This window comes from Cyprinodon tularosa, unplaced genomic scaffold (genome assembly GCF_016077235.1).
Source record: "Cyprinodon tularosa strain WSP-4 unplaced genomic scaffold, ASM1607723v1 ctg22, whole genome shotgun sequence".
NCBI classification, from domain to species: domain Eukaryota; kingdom Metazoa; phylum Chordata; class Actinopteri; order Cyprinodontiformes; family Cyprinodontidae; genus Cyprinodon; species Cyprinodon tularosa.
In genome coordinates this window covers 2,715,659-2,733,747 of record NW_024038821.1, presented here as the reverse complement: position 1 = coordinate 2,733,747, position 18,089 = coordinate 2,715,659, and the positions used below count along the sequence as shown (strand labels likewise).

At 37.9% G+C, this 18,089-nt stretch overlaps 1 protein-coding gene across 3 annotated transcripts in view; it reads right to left on the bottom strand.

The window, feature by feature from the left end:
* Positions 1 to 18,089, bottom strand: part of evlb (Enah/Vasp-like b) — a 40,667-nt gene that overhangs the window by 7,172 nt on the left and 15,406 nt on the right. For all 3 annotated transcript variants that reach the window (XM_038286099.1, XM_038286098.1, XM_038286097.1), the window contains exons 2-3: positions 3,845 to 4,013; positions 3,202 to 3,379 (exon numbers count right to left, since the gene is read on the bottom strand). In XM_038286099.1, coding sequence (XP_038142027.1) covers positions 3,202 to 3,379; positions 3,845 to 4,013 — 347 coding nt within the window. The remainder of the gene's footprint in view (positions 1 to 3,201; positions 3,380 to 3,844; positions 4,014 to 18,089) is intronic.

Genomic DNA, 18,089 nt, shown 5'->3' with positions numbered 1-18,089 from the left:
TTAAATAAGTCTTTCACACATAAGATGACACAGCTTTCTGTATTTGTAAGAAAATAATCCTATGTAATAGTTTTAAAAGCACATATAGTTATACAGCTGGTCACACAGCAGATCAATAAAACAAAATTGAACTTTTCTGCCCAATTTAGCCAGCTGTGTCCCTATAGTTCACTTGTGTCTGATGCAGTTTAAGAGCCTTAAATTTTTCTCTACCTCTCTACCTAAACAGAAGTCTTTGTTGAATCAAAAATAAGGTGTTTTAACATTTTATTTATTTGGCTGTTTGTGCTCTACAGCACTGCATCTCTTTTAATATTTTTGTATTTACCTTGTAGATAATTAAGTACCACAGCTGCTACTGCCTATCAAGACCAATAACCATGGTTCTACTAGTTCAGGTTAGGCAGAGACATGCTTGGTGAGCGTCTCGATAGATCTATTTACTCTAGACTTTGTCTTTCAATAACCATAGATTTTCAGCACACACAAATGTAGATAAAGTTGAATAAAAAAGTAAAGCATGGTTTAACCCAGACAGGAACACATAGCAGACATGTTTTTACCTACATGACATTCTGAAGAAGAGAAAGCGGCCGTGGCAGAGACAGAGACACTGACAAACGCACTCTCCTCTGACCATCTCTTGCCTTAAGCTACCTACTCTCTTCGTCATCTTCATTGTCCCCGTCCATCATTCCCCTCCCCACGCTTCTCCCTCTTCTCACCTGCCTTTCTTCCCTCCCTCCTCTACTCGGCCAACGGTATCCCCTGTCATCTTCATGTAACTGACACCAGCAGCAGCAGCCGAGTAGCGAGCATCTCTGGTTAACGTTTCAAAAGGTCGGGTTTGTCTGTAGGCAGCAGAGAGCCGTCCAATTCTGTGCATTATATCAGATTAATCTCACTCATCAGGGCTACTAAGCAAGCTATTGTATTATAATGTTAAGAGTTCATTATTTTATTTGATAAAACTTCCCAATTTTAGAGGAAAAATTAGTTGAATAAACATCCTTTATGCTTTAAATTGTAAAATAATCATAAAGGTTTCTGAGATAAGATATAGATACATTTTTGAACATCAGAAATATATCACATTAATGATATTTGAAGAATCCTTACATAAGATTACAGAAGATTTTTATCATCGCTATGTGGGAACGTACTTTGTTTTAATTGTTTAACATTTATATGTAATAAATATAGTTTATATAAAATACATTTTATGTAGTAAATACTATATATTTATGAATATTTAAAATAGATTTTTGATACTATGTAATCCATACTGTACTATCCTAGAACATAGATGCTACTTTACAAATGTCTGCTAAATAACATTGAACCAGATAAGTTTACCACCTTTTTTTTGTCTGTTTTTATTTAATATCCTATTTAGCTTGAAAAGGAAAAATGCTTCTGTTCATTTATAGAAGATAACCTTATAAAAAGTTTTACAAAACAATGTTTTTTATGTCCACTTCTGTTATATTTAATCAACTTAAAACAATTATGATGTCAGAGCTAGTAAGAAGACCAAAATAATGTTTGTCTGGGTTTATGTAGCTCAGCTTCAGAAGTTAATCCATCATAAACTGCAGAATTTCCTCTAATTTTGGACAAAGAGGTCATGCTTAAACCCTCCCTCACCACTAGAGGGAGTAGAAGACACATCAGCTTTGACAGCAAGAAAACAATTTCCTTATAACTTTCACCTAATATATCACCTATGCCAGGTCAGTGAGTGGGATTTTCATCTTTTTGCAAACATGAAACTATTAAAATATAAGTAATAATGTTGGTCTTTCTGTATAGTGCATACATGTGTAATACACGCATCATGTCATCTATTGGTGAACTTGTGTTTGGCTCCTGCCACTTAAGCCACTCTGCACCCCCGTCCCATGTCATTAAGCAGATGAAAAGGTCCGCTCTCCAGCACAGGACCCAGGGGAGATCTTCTCAATGACTCATTCAAATTAACAGGCTGGAGGGGGACGGTGGGGGACTCACACACTACTACTGCTGCTGCTGCTGCTGCTGGGGAAATGAGTGGCAAGCTGTGAAAGTCATTCTGTCTCTGTCTTGTTCTGCTGCTCCACACTTTATACTTGCCTGTTTCTCCCTTTGGGACTAACTCCGACGTGCAGAGAGAGTACTGCAGGACAAATTGCACATCTCACATGGGTATTCAATGCTGAAGGACTAGTATTTCAAACGGGACAAGATATATTTCATAAAGCAAAGACAAACAGGAGCAGTGCAAGTAACAGTTCCCGTCAAGCCTGATTGCTCCCAGTGAAACACAGCTTCTTTCAATGTTATCAATGCTGTAGTGTCCCTCAGTTCTCTAATGTCAAAGTTAATAACACTATTTAGAGTTTGTTAGAGGGCACTGTTACAAAACTCAGCTGCACTTTGACCACTATTATAACGCTTGAATAGGCTGCTGAACTCTTTAGGTCAGCATCTAAGGTCCATTTGCAGAGGATGCTGTGTCATGAAGCAGGCAGCAGTTATGGACTAAAACCTTCATTGATATACGCTTAAGGTCTTAGAATATAGCTGACAGGAAATAAAAGAGACTAAAGCTTTAAGAAACTTAATCAAAATTAATGGACTAGGGAATACACGCGAAGGATGACCATAACCTCACAATCACAACTACTCTTCTTAAAAAAAAAAAACATAAAAATCTTAAATAGGCTTTCTCAGAACACCAGTAACATAAAAAAAGTGATTTATATCACTAAACATCCCAGTAGACACTATTAATCATATTCTAAGAGGTTGTCAATCCCCTCCAAATCACTATTTTTTTCTGAGGTTTTAAGAATTATTTATTCAAGTTTGTTATTTAGACAATAAATCAAAATTCCTATCATGACGAGAAATTTGTCACAGTAATAATAAATGAGTTAAAGCGCACCTCCTTAGGAAACAACCTCTGCTTTAATTTCTGTCCTATTCAGGAGAATAAAATTGCTGTAAGTATTTCCAAAAATATTTTTTGTGAACTGTATACAATTATTTCAAATGGTATAAACGTGTAAGTCCCTAATAAGTAATAAAAAACATGATGGCCTTTATTTTGTTTTGTGCAAACTGATACTACCTAAAGAAAATATAACAAAATCTGTGGAAAATTAAAAAAACAGCAACATCAGAGCATCAGTAGTGAGCCTATCTGAATGTAAAGCACACCTCCGTCCTGAGCGCTGAGTACGTTGAGGGCAAAGAGCATGGCGTTGGAGAAGGTGGTGGCTTCCTCTTTGCTGGCAAAATTGAGGCCGTAGACCTGCCTGGCGTCCCTCCATTGGTGAAAGGTCGGGGTGGCTTGGTTGTACTTGAGACCCTTCACTATTGAATAGTTGATGACCACCTGCAAAAAAAAAAAAAAAAAGAACGAAGCGAGTTAGGGGAGGTCAGGAAACCCAAATAATAATTAATGTTAACCACAAAAAATGAAACAGCATCAGTGCTGCAACAAAACAACTAAATGGGTTTGATTGGTATGTAAATAATCCATTTTTTTTTCTCTCTCTAAAATAATTTTTACCTAACATTAAGTTTCTTATTCTAAGCATCAGTCATCATCAGTCTAACTAGTAAAATTAATGAATGAAAATAAAAAGTGATCTCCACCACTACAAAAAAACCTGGACTAATGTTTTCTTTTAGTTTAGTCATCACACACAGACACTTTTATATCTGTTTATCTATTACCACATCTACAACATAAATATCTACACTTTTCCCTGTTAGAGAAACCTCTCAGTGTGAATCCAGGACAGCCTAAACGTGTTCAGGCCTCCTACAGTCTAATAAATGTCACTCTTCTTGTCACCTGCTGGTCCTGCAGCTTGACGCCCACCACTCTGAAGGTGTTACTGGCAGTGTTGTGGTAGATGTTGATGCGGCTAAACCCCTGCTGGCCCGGCTTGATGGGGACCCACTTCTTGCTGGTGTCATCATAGACCATGACGGAGGCCCGGGCCTGGCAGATACTCTGCTCACTGAGAACCATGAAGGGACACAGAGAGGAACAAAAGGTTCAGAGTGATTCTTACTTTCAGGTTTGTCAAAAATGGTGGTTTCCTTTAAATTTTAGTATATCTTCTCTACATAAAATAATAAAAATGTCAAAATATAGCATATACAGCTTGTTTCATCCTCTGATACTTGGAATAATACATGATAGAGTGAAGCATCCCTAAACCATTATTTTCCTTGAACGCTGTGTTTGGTTCAAACATGACCTCTGTTATGACCTTCAAGTTATTTTCCTATCTTGGTGACAAACATGCTAGAGAGGGAAATGTTTCCTTCTTGCACACCACTTGTGCAGGTGACATCTTGTTTCTTTGGAGCTTCTTTTAGCGTCTTCAATTTGTTTCTAATGTACACTATCTTCTCTATAGAGTTCAAACTCTTTTGAGAGCTACAGTAGTCTTTCTGAGGGCGTCAGGCAGATCTTTGAATCTCACCGTGTGTTCACTCTCACCTCATCAGGCAAACCTGCACCAAACTCACTGTCTTTAAACAAAAACATGTTTATAAAATATAAGACACGGGGTCAGTTTATTTTGTGATTCCTGTTAATTCTTAGAAATTAAGAAAAGCATGTAAAAAGTTCACATAGCTGTTCATAAATCAGTTGGTTGTTGGACTGCAGATGAATTTTATTAGGTAAATATTATTGCTATAGCCCAGAGGTCTTCAACAGGGGGTCCGGACCCCTAGGGGGTCCGCGTAGGTACTGCATGGGGGTCGCGAAAGTCTTGGTTGATTACTTTTTTTTAATATTCCCTCCTGCAATTTTTTCGCACTAATCAAAATGTCTTTAAATACACATTAACATGAATTCAACACACTGTAGTAAACAGATAAATGAAAGCAGAAGATGTCTTTCAGTCATCAATGCACACATTCAGCGACACACAGGAGCTCTTTAAAACCTGGACACCGTTTCATTCACAACACCTGTCCCATCAACCAGGAATCAGAATCGGAAATACTTTAATAATCCCAGGGAGAAATTACTTTCGTTACATGACTCCATATGTAATAGAGTGACTATAGGACCAGTTTGATATAACACAATTTCATACAATATATATAATTAGGGGGTCCCCGCTCCATTTCGCAATAAGTTTGGGGGTCCTTGGCGAAAACGTTGAAGACCCCTGCTACAGCCATTTGTGTTAGCCAGATACTGTACTACTTTTTTCCATTCTGCTCCTTTTCATTCAGCTGTTTTATATTGTGTTGTTGGGGTTCTGTTTTCTGTAATGAATGAGATAAATCGATAGAAAGAAAGAAAGAAAGTGTTTTACACAACATGAAAAATGAACACAGTTATTTTCAGCAATAAAAACTATAAATAACTTTCTGTGGCTCGTTACTTTTTTAACATGACATTTATCAACCAAACAGATTTCTAGAGGATTGGGTAAGGTCTAGCTACATGCATTATTTAAATACATTCTCATTTTGAATGCTTTAGTCTGCCATCTCCACCACAGAGAGCTGAAGCCCCTGATTTAAAGTCTTTAAACTGGAACATAATGCTGCATGTATCCTTCCAGTCCAAAGCTCCAGCCTGAAGGTTCAGGGTAATATTAACATTTGTACATCCCTATCCGAACTCTTCAGGAATCATTTCCTTCTGTTACTTTGATACACAGTGGAAATTAAGAGCAAAAAGGGTGAATAGAAAAAGAAGAACAGAAGTTGTGAAGAAGGAAATACTCTATGTTTGTGTTTCTTCATCACCTTGCTTAAAAAACAGAATAACAGGTGATTCAGATGATGTGAAACAGTTCTCTAGTATAAATGTAGCAACACATAAGCAAATCCTAGAAACAAACACAACTCCATAAAAAAAAACAGCAGGAGATGAGAGTGTAGGAACAGGACAGATAATCTAAACATGCCAATAATTTCACAATGCAACACCTGAAATGACCGCGGTCAAAAAATACATATTTTGAACATAAAATAAGAGTGGAGGCTTCTTATTTTGAGCAATGGTTCCAAACAAAGTAAGATCACAACAGCTTTTTGGTTTATTATATACAAAAGAGATTGAAACACTAAGGCAAAAATATATGACAGCTGGTTGCTTATTTTATAGTTAAACTTCGGAAAGTTTCAAAAATCATTCTGATAAATTGGTGAAACTTATCAATTGGATCATTAATGATAGATATATCGACAAACAATGGTTAAAGCTTAAAGACATTATCAATTATATGCCAGACTCTGAAATCAAAGAGCTAAACCTTAGAGTCCTGTTGCCTTTCCAACTAATATCTCCAAAGAAATCTAGAAATGTATTAATTTAACTGAAATTTTCAGAGCAACAGCTTGCAACACTAATGAAACCTGAGCTTATTTCACCATTTTTGCACATATTAGAGATAGACGTTAAAAATAATATAGACAGAGTAAAGAAACTTCACTTTTAAATAAAAAGAAAAACAGCGTAAACAGAGAATCAGAGTCAAAGCCATAAATATTCCTCAACATCTTTACATTATCTCCTGCTTAATCGAGCTGGAGGCATCAGTATGCATCTCCTGCTTTATATCTTACCGTCTGCTCTTAGAACGTATCGTGATTCACTTTCAAGTGCACTCAAGATCAGCTCCAGCAGAGCAATGATGTGTTTAATTTATTTTGGTGAACTCGCAGAGTCCATTCATTTTTTAAACACCGTTCTAGGCAGCTGGCTATAAAAAGGCACTGCGGACCCAGGAAGCATGAATAAATGAGGTTCTTGTGCTAAAAGCGACCGGAGAAGACACGCAGGAGATGACTGAGCGCAAGAAAAAAAGAGAGGAGATAAAGCAAAAGATGAGAATTTTATTCTCTTATGAAAAGCAGACTTGAACGCAGACAGGAAGGCCTCCGGTCCATATGACTGGAATGTTCAGCAACTGCTGTGCAGAGCATGAAAACATGAAATGCTCATGAATTTAACATGACGATGCACAATCATTGCACACATTCATGGATGTAAATTCAAGGCACACAGTTTAAATGTCATCACCGGAGCTCAGGGCTCCTCCAAACTGTGCAACATTAATACCAAACCTACCGGGAAAGACAGAGCTACTGCTGAACACTTTCCTCCAATCATTATCACAGATATATTAAACAGAAGGGGGAAATATCCTTGGCATAACAACAGATTAAAATGAATGTGTTATTTTAAAGATCTGGATTAAACATAATCTGCTTCTTCTAAAAAGCAGAAGGATGCACACAATGCGTTACACTGGGGTGTTTAAAATCATTTGTGAGCCTCTTTTACAAACAATTTTTTGGAAATAATATGTTTATGTGTAAAACAAGATGCAGCATAAATCAGCCAGGGATCGGCTGACGTTTGAAAGGTTCAACACAGCAAGAGAAAGCAGTTGGGAATTTACGAATGGGAAAAATGTTTGGGCATGGCTGTAAATGTCATCACCTTGTTTACTGAATTGTGAAATGCCTGCAGAGATGTGCAGAGGGTCTGTGATGTCAAACACGTGAATTATTCATTCAGATTGCTGATTTTCTAATGATTCCTCAAGTTGTCATACATTTTAATCTCTTAAGAATAGTAGATGATGATTATACAGATACAATCCTTCCACTGAGTGTCTTTCCTGTTTGCTTCAGCTGCAGCTGAAACATTTTTCCACTCTAATCCTCTTTCAATCATAAATTAATCCTGTTTATAGCGGCAGGTGTTGGTAAAATGTTATACGTCTGATATAACCCGTCACAGGTTTCCTCTCTAACCCATGGTGTCAAAGTATGAAGTTCCTCTCTGTCTCTATTTCTGGTTCTTCCTGATTGGTTGCAATAAAATTGTCCTCCTCCTGGATCATCTACTGATTTGAAATGAGTGGCGCAGCCATATCTGTCACAGTAAAGGGACATGCTGTCGACTCACAGGAATCTCAGGGAAAAAAAGGGTCTTCATAATTAAAACCTGCATGCATCAAAACAAGACAACCCTGAAGCGGGATTCTTAAATAGCACTTTGATCTCTTCTTCATTGGATGATTTGGCAGAAGTTAAATTCCTGCAATAACTGCTTGGTAATATTCTGACTGGAGGCTGTTTTTCTTACACGTCTGCTTAATTTAGATGCAGCCACTGAAATCGTACTTGTCTTAGAACTATTGAAGCTGAGAACAACATTTCTATTATTTTATTTCTTTATTTTTAGGGTTTAGACAACTTCAATAAATTCCAAAAGTGTTCATAAGTTTTAAACTGACTTTTATTTAACATTTTGTCACATTATGACTCTAAACAGATAACACAAATATGAATATCTAGGGAATTTTAAAAAAACACACCACCTCAAAGTATTCAAACCATGAAATAAAAGGAAAATCCAACATCTTTAATCAAAATCTGAAAAATGTGTTCCCTTTGAATGAGGTATAAGTACAGTATGCAGCTTTAAGCGTATGCGTTTCTCTGTCAGGTTTCTCACAGCAGTCTGTACAGGTAGGCTCAGCTATCCACAGGAAATGATTACAGCGCTTTATATCCTGCAGACATCACAGCATCAAAGCCACTCTGTTGTTGCTCCACTTTCTGAAGGCCATGCTGCTCAAGGGAACGTTGTACAGACAACAAAGATAAATTGGACTAAAATAGTTGCACACATGGCTGTATGCTAATTCCTGTACTCAGGCAGTAAAGATTCATATCTACACACACTCCTGTTCTGGTGCATTAACACTGGCAAGGAATTAAACAACTAGTAGATGTTCTCAAATTATAACTCCAAGATGAAAACAAACTACCTGCTGTTTAAAATAATAGATAAATGTTACAGCTTATTTTTTTTTTTATTCTGTAAGACCAGCCAGATACTCAAAATGTGGTGCTGTATGGAAATAAACAGAATGAGGAAAACAAAACACTAGTAATTTGAATTAATTAGAATTAGACTTAGACAACTTTTATCATCATTTTGTATACACACAGTGTATACAAAATTATTTTTAGACAGTAAATAACAGTGTATATCGCTTTTCGGACAGTAAATGAACATTTCCATTACATAAAGTGCAACAGTGATCCAATGTAAACATTGTGGAAGAAAAAAACATGGTGCAAAAAGCTTTGATATGAAAGTTCAGAGCACTAATATGTATGGTGCAAATATGCAGAATTTTGGTTAGTTGCTATCAGTGTGATGCGGAGTCTGTGACATGATTTATTGTTCTTCAACGATTCAGCAGTCTGATGGCGGTGGGGAAGAAACTGTTGCAGAATCTATTGAATCTGCATTGAATGCTGCACAGCCTCTTCCCAGAGGGCAGCAGGGAGAACAGTCCATGGTGGGACTGTGAGAGGTCATTGATGATGTTACAGGCTTTGGAGATGCAGCCCTGGGATGAAATGTCTTTAATGGAGGGAAGAGGAGCACTGATGGTCTTCTCTGCTCTCCTCACCACTCTTTTCACCTTCTTCCAGACTGAGGCGCTGCAGCCTCCACACCACACGGAGACAGCTGGTCAGAACGCTCTCTATGGTGCTTCTGTAGAAGGAGGTGAGTGGGTGGGGAGAGGTGGGCTCTCCTTATCCTCCGCAGGAAGTACAAGCGCTTTTGTAGATCAGATGCTGTGGGATGATGGTGTTGAAAGCTGATCTGAAGTCAAGGAATAGCATCCGAACGTGGGCGCTCTTCTCCTCCAGGTGTGCCAGACTCAGGTGGAGAACAGAGGAGATGCCATCTTCAGTAGAGCTGTTCCATCAGTAGGCCAACTGGAATCGGTCGAAAGATGGGGGGCAGACTGGAGTCGATGTGCTCTTTAACCAGCTTTTCGGAGCCCTTCACCATGATTGGATTCAGTGTAATTGAGTGAGTGAGGTGACCTGAGGTTTCTTTGGGACCGGAATGTTGGTGGCAGACTTGAAGCATGCTGGCACTATGGATTGGTCCAGCAAGGTGTTAAAAATGTTTGTGAGGACACTGGCCGGCTGACAGACTCATGCACACGGGTGCACACTCATTGTACACCTGCCCAGAGTGGCTGTATAAGAGTCCAGAAACCACATTTTGTGACCGAATCCCTGGCACTGGCGGTCGTAGATGCAGGATCTATGCCTAGATTTTAGCGTTCTAATCAGCAAATTTTGTGTATTTGTCTGGAGCTGTAATAGGCCACTGCCTTCAGGCTCAGCCATCTTAAAAAAAGGTATTTGGAATTGGTGGTAAAGTAGTAATAGCATACAAAAACTAACAAAACATAAAATAAGTCACTTTTGTCCAGGCCTACTTTGTCAAATGTGTTTAAAAACAACAAAAATACTGTATAAAAAAGAGCAGCGGTACAAAACAAGTGGTGCGATCTTAAAAACGTAAAACTGTGAGGGCAAAGATTCATGATGTGTGAAGCTGCCGCGTAATTCAGAGGAGTTGTTAGAGGAGCAACTTAATGAGTCACTGCAGCTTGCTTCCAGGGTCACTAAGTCCTTCACTGTCGAAAACAAGCTCTGCCTGATTCTGTTGAGGCTTGCAAATGGGATGCATGGTCACTAGAAGGCATTGAAACATTATTTTAAACAGACAGAGAACCAAAAAAGTTATTTACTTAAAAAAAGAAGATCCAAAAAATCATTCTTATCTTATTCTCACTGCAAGCATTATGCAAATATATTGTACATTTAAATGGACCGACACAAAAAGCAAGAAAAAACCTTAAAGTTAATGGCAAATAGAGCACCTACATCCCATTTCTCATTGGGTTTAATATGCTGTCAGGCCATCTGTTGATTTATTAAAAGCCTAAAATGTTTTAGAAGAGCTAACCATAAGGGGTGTGTTTATGAAGATATTTGATAAACTTTTGCTGCAAGCTCCTCGCTAATTCACCTTAAAGCATTTAAGGGAGTTAAAGTCAGGAATCTTACATTTTTGATGTGGAAAACTATTCAAATATTTAGTGCAACAGGACATGGAGTCAAAAAGGGGTCAAAATGTTTGTAAACTTCTAAATCTTAGTTTAAACTGAAAAAAAAAAATTGAAGTTGGTATATTGAATTCCCGCAAAGCAATAATTGATGCAATCTGCTGGGTTTCCATTGATAGAATATTTTAAATCCAATTAAAAATATAACTTTGATTAAAAACTGGGCTAAAATAAAATCAATATCCTTGATTCTGACTGATTTGACTAAATTGACTTTTTAGTGATTTGCCTGTAAAGACACAAAAGAACATTTCCCAGGACTAAAATCTATAGAAATCTATAGAAAGTAAGCTGTTCTGTTGTAGCACACTTGGATCTCATGCGTCCTTAGGCCTCACCGGATGCCCCATGGCAGCGCTCCTGCTGTCTCTCTGCTGCTCTAGAGACAAGTGTCATACTTTCTACCACGAAATACAGCACAATGCAGTTGGTGACGTACAGGTAGAGGACATTTGTAGATCTGTAGCTACTCACAGAAGAAAGGTGACCTCTGTGCAACATGCAGGTCTGCACACACTGACATAATTATGTGGTTTTCTATGACCTATAGCTGCAGTTGCCATCATTCCCAATTCTGGAATACTTTCTGTCTTATTTACTGAGCTCCTGAGAGCAACCTATTCTTTCACGAATGTTTGGAGAAGCAGCCATGGAGTGGCCATGAAGTTTAAACTCTATGAGTAGCAGTCTGGGTTCATCTGCTTCTAATTGTGTGCAATCTAAGTATCTAACTGTCTTTTCCCAAATTCCCTTGTTAAATCCTTCCTATCTGCAACTCTGTTTAAAAAAATCATGAACTCAAAATTTAGTTGGGTGTAAAGAAAGAAACATTTACATTGGATATGCTTAATGTCTCCGCATCTTGTTGCATTAAGTTTTTTTGTATTTTTTTGCAGAATTTGTGGGTGAAGAAAAACAGAAAGGCTCTTTGTGTCCTGTGGCCGCCTGCTTACGAGCAAACAGTGAAATCTCCGGGCAGAACAACTGACACCGTAAATGGTTTGTCTCTTTACTAAAGTCCCTCACAAAATGTTCTCTGTTTTAGTAGATGCCGCTCGGTTGGGGAGCAGCCAGAAATGTGGCGCATTGAAACTTCTTCTGTATGCCAGCAAATGTGTTTGTTTCTGTCTTTGTGAGAGCTGCATAAAACATCAAAGCCACATGAATGGAGAAAGAGGAAGAACAGCTGACACCTGAAAGATTTATAAGTGCTTAAGCAACATGACAGAGTCTCTGCTAATCCTGAACATAGACTGAAAATTGGATAAACTGTGTTAAAATGTCTCTACAGTCCCAGCTTAGGGGCAAATAGCACATTAGCACTTCTTAATTAACATATTCATTTCTGCACCAAACAACAATCTCCATTAAAGTGACTCCAGCAATAGCAGAATGGGTTCCTGCAGCTGTGGATGTAAAAATACTGCACATATTGCTGGTGTCAGCTGTTATCACTCTGCAGAAACCTCCCTGAACCTCAGAAACCTCCAGTGCCTTAAGTACACACAAGCAAAAATAAGATGATAGATGGCTCCCAAAGTATTTTCCACCTTGCGTTAGGATCCAGCCCCACTTTATTTGGAGCAATAACATCTGTGAGTCTATTTTCCATCTAGAGATTTAGATCTTTGCCCATTTTTCTTTTTTAAACTACTGCAGACTGTAATTTCTTAGTGGATCATTTCTGCAGGCAGCTAGTAGCTCTGGATTTTTATCACACTTTGTTTATCTTTATTTACATTTCAGATTTTTTTTTTTTATAACATGCAGTATTTCAACCTTTGTGGGATGCATGAAATATCTCTGTTATGTGAGCTGATCCTTCAGTTCAGCATTAAAGTTTAAATGTTCCTCTCATGTTTAAGTGCAAAAACTTAAAGAATATAAACCATCATGCTTCTTGGTGGCCAGTAATGTAAGCGTTCTGCATGCTAAAGCTGTATGTGGTGCTGAGCTGTGGAAAAAAGCAGAGGTGGTGAGAGCAGCATAGAAAACTCTGGAGAGGGTAAGAAATGTGTCATTGCTGACATAGCTGACTTTCACACAGCCAGTCTGCTTTAATACTAACAGTTATAAAACAAAGCAAATGGGTCAATTGCAGAGAAGAAGTCTAAAAATAACCGTCCCTGAATGAACCAGGGTCCAGGTCTGCAAATCATGCTGGATCATTTCTGGAGCCACGACAGGGGAAAAAAACCCTCCCAAAACGTGAACACAGAACTGAACTGTGCTGCGAGCAATGATGTGTGCACCAGTCTGACAAAGTAACCATAATCAATGATGGACATGATCCTGCAGATCAATCTCAGAGGACTATTCAATCCGTGCACGCTTTGGAATCGCTGTAGGACACAGATGTTAACTATAAGTTAGAGAAAACTGTTTTTAGAGCCTCCACTCACATGCATGCAGCGTCACATGCTCCCAGTTTACTCTGTTGGATCTACGCTACTGCATGCTAATCTGTTGGCATGACAACTAGAGTGGGATATTCGCTTGGCCTAGAAAATATGGCTTTGCAGAAAAGATGAATGAGCAGCGAGACATGAATAAAAGACAGCCTCAGACAGCACACCCTAATTACAGACACTGCTATGTTTGCAGTAAGACTGCACATTGTCCTTTTCTCTCTGACTAGCCATCTCTGGATGCAGCACCTCAGTGTGGATGGGTGCATCCTACCCCATACATCAGAAAACGTTAATACTTTAGAGGTTATCTGGGATAGCCAAAAAGTACAAGAGCAATTTTGGCTGCCATAAAAACAGATCCTAATTTATAGTTTTCATTATTGCTGAAAGCTTTCCAACACGGTGCACAGACTTTAGGAGCTTTCTCACCTCCCATGTGACAGTATATGACTTCAGTCTATCAGCATATCAGTTCTCAGTTTAAAATGACTCAAATGATTTCCCAAAAAAACTGAATTAAAAAAATGTTTTATTTGAAATAGTTTTTCAAATAATCCCAGTTCAGTATGGAATAATTATGTGGTTATATGTAAGGCTTTAAATTGGATAGGTAATAAAATCCAAACTATTATGAAAACACTAAAATAATAATTAAATACCAGCTTAATTTGATACCAACTTCATCAGCAATTCCTATATGGCGAAAGTCCACATGCGCGAGAAATACTCCTACGAGCAGGTTCACAGACGCTCATAAACTACTACTCACATGAACATTTAACAAGTTACATGCACAGAGTACCACGGGGCCCCAATATATCGCATATGTCAGTGCTTGTTCCTTCTCTTTGCAGGTGAGGTTTGATTTAAATGCGCTCAAAGCCTCTCTCCTCCTCACGTGTGCACCTGTTTCTGCTCAAGTTTTGAAACTTTGAAGGCGTTACGCATCGGATAAAGCATCCCGATGGTAATTGGCCACTTTTCAGGAAATCCTACCTCTTGAGGCTTTACTCTTCTTGCCTCTTCCTACTAGTAAAGCAACTTCAGGCTAACCGCCTCTCTTCCAGGGATGGATGTTGATAAATAAAGTCAACATTAGATATAAGATTTTTCTGGATGAATATTGGGTTTGACTGGCTATAGGGCATTAAAAATGGTTAAAGGAAATCTAGAAAAAAAGCTTAGGTCATATATCCCTTGGTACTTTATTGGCACTTGTAACATGTTAAACATGCGTGAGACGTTATGTAGTTTATAAGCCTCTGCATGAAGTAAAGCTGCTCATAGGAGTATTTCTGGCATGTGTTGACCTTTGGCAGACCGCTGATGCCATACTCCTGATCTGTTTTCCAAACATATTGTCACATTGACAAATACATCCCTACATCGTTTTATATAGTCCAGACTAATCCTTTCATTTCAAAAAAAGAAAGACAAAAAGATGTTCATCTCTTTTTGTACCTCTGTGGTTATTATCAGCCCAGCTTTCTTTCTGTTTGTGTGACTTTGCAAAGATATTCAAATCCCCTGATGTAACAGAAGCATCAGCAGACATACAGTAACACAAGGTCACTGGGTCCCTGACTAGTTAACTGCTGCCCCATAAAAACAAGGGACTTATTTGTGAAATCCAAGAGACTGGTGATTAGAAAACAAACAAGTTTTTTTTTTTTTTTTAACTGCAAATGAATGAACTATCCCAGGTGTGTTGAAGAGCTCAGAAATACTCTACTGGGTCAAAGTCTCTGCAGATCCTTAACGGGCTTTTACATTTTGGCAGCTTTGCCCAAATTGTTGCTTTTCTGCACTTTTATAAATCTATGTTTATCTGTCTCTTAGTCTTGACCGTATAAAAAGTCCTGATCTGAGACTGATACCAACTTGTTTGATTGCACAGATTATTTATCTGATTTTTCTGGTGCATTGTTTTAAAGTTTGCCCATCTTTGGCTTTATAGAACAGATACTCTCAGAAATGTTTGCACCCCTATAATGGGAAATAAACCATGAGGAATCGTTTTAAAACATTAATTAAACTGTGTTATACGTTACCCAGCTGAAAAGCAGGACTATTTTTTGTTTTGTTTTGTTTTTTATTTATTTATTTATTTATTATTTTGAACTTTTACGGAATGTGTTATACATTCTGTTAACTTTTAATGATAATAAAAACAGAAGTCTTCCAAACTCCTCCAATAGTTTATCATCAAGGCTTTAACCATTAAATAATTATTCAATTATTAAAATAATTGTCAACTAATTTTGTGTTTAAGTCATTGTTAACTGCAATCTAAAATCTGGTAAGTTAACCTTACTGAAATGAATCTTGGAAACGGATTGCCTTGAAAAATATAAAGATTACTGCAAGTTTTATATTTTGTTCACTTAAGATCTACTTGTTCAGTGTACTGAAGACTTTTTTGTATGAACTTTTCGTAAAGCTTAATCAACTAGGCCCTGTGTATCAATTTCAGTGAAGAAGCAAAAAGAAAGCCATTCATTTTCAGGAAGCCTACTGTTTGGAGGGCCAAGTGCTCTCCAGATGTCTTTATGAAATCACTTTGATACGCTTGTATTCTTTTACGTAATTGTTAACACTTTCACAAGTTACAGATCCCATCACTCATGTTCTTCCAACTTGGCAATACAGTTACGTTTAATCCATCAATTTCCCATCTCATCTCAGACGTCCCACCTTTAATCCATGGACCGAATTTAGATATTTAGAATTATCAAGCATTTTCTGTCCAACACAACACATATGTAGGATGAGTAAAAACATCAAGTTGATGAAAAGTTCACTTAAAGTCTTTCATTAAACTGAGTTAAATTAAATGTTGTATTTGAAAGTATTTTTTACTTTTTGTTTCGAAGATTAAATATTCAGCTTTACCGAGGGCAAATTCTGTCAAACTAAAATGCTTATAAAAATAAAGCATCTTTTGCTATGTAATTAGAAATCAATTAATCTAAAGATGAAGAAAAGAAAAAAAAATTACTAGTTTTAGCCTTTTAACTAGACAGGATTTACCAAAAAGTATGGCAGTGAATCAATGTGGGGGTAGCATCATGCTGTGAAGTTGTTACATATTATCATAAAACTGATGTTTTTAATGGACGGAGATGTGAAATATAAGAGGACCTGCTGGGACGCTGAAGATGAAGAGGCATTTCACCTTTTAGTTCAACCATTAGTCTTATCCAAAATGAATAAATGTATTGAAATGAAGTGGACGTAAACATCCTGTGGGGATGTCATGCTGGCAGACCCGTTCTGGGGGTTTATTGGTGATAATGCTCTGCCCCCAACATTCCTTCTGTTGAACTGTGCACAATAGAAATCACAGTAATGGTTTGAATTTATTTATTCTGGTTTATCTAGGCCTGATTTTTTTATCAGAGGTCAATACTTTATGCATTTTGAGGTAGACTTCACAAACTACAATATGTATCCTAGAGATGCAATATGTATGCCACACAGTTCAATAATTCAATAATTGTTTGTGTGCTTCTTAAGGTTGCCTTGCAGACAGAAACAGGAAGTCTGTTGATGGTTTAACCGTTTAATAACCATTGAGAAAAATATCCTTTGATTGCACAATGCCCACTGGGGAGTTTATTTCCATTCAGCTCATTTAGGGTAACAACAGAGGACGCTGATCTGCCTGTAGAACCTTTTTATTTATGGCTAACCAGAGAATAAGCATTATTTTGTCAAAACAATCTATGTGCAAATCTTTTTTTTAACAAATTATTGAAAAACAATACTTTAAAGGGGTTCTAGAATGATTATATAGGGTATTTGATGCTGGTCCTTAAAGGAATAGTACACCCAAAACATGATTAGCCTTCATTTTCTACTCACCTCCATGCTGAACAACACTCTGGAGTACTTTTTTGATATCTCAAATGCATCTGGAGATCTGGGAGGCTTCTTGCTGTCTGCTGACATTCAAATAATGGAGGTCTATTGTGCCCGAGACAGAAAGGTCCATAAAAGTCCACAAAAACGTGTCAATATTCCTCCATACTGGTTGTCCAATGTATTCCAAGTGTCCTGAGTGGGTAGCATCCAGAATTTACTCGAAACGAAGTCATTTAGAATGTTTTTAGAGCATAAACAGTAGTGTATAGGATTTCCTGAAAGCGCGCACATGTGCGCTCCCGACGCTACGGAAGCCGGCAGACCAAACCAGCGCATTCAGCTCGGCAAAGAACTCATGCTCTTCCTCAACACTGAAGTCCTCAGACATTTTTCTTTCGTTGTTTCTTTCTTTGCACGGGTAAACAGCACATTTCTTCTGCTATGCTTGCATTATCGGCAGAGCAGACGCGAATGAACACTTTCATCTGGTTTGGTCTGCCGGCTTCCGTAGCGTCATGAACGCGCCGGCGCGCGCTTTCAGGAAATCCCATACACTACTGTTTATGCTCTAAAAACATTCTTTATGACTTCGTTTCGAGTAAATTCTGGATGCTACCCACTCAGGACACTTGGAATACATTGGACGTTGGAGTATGGAGGAATATTGACACATTTTTGTGAACTTTTATGGACCTTTCTGTCTCGGGCACCGTAGACCTCCATTATTTGAATGTCAGCAGACAGCAAGAAGCCTCCCAGATCTCCAGATGCATTTGAGATATCAAAAAAGTACTCCAGAGTGTTGTTCAGCATGGGGGTGAGTAGA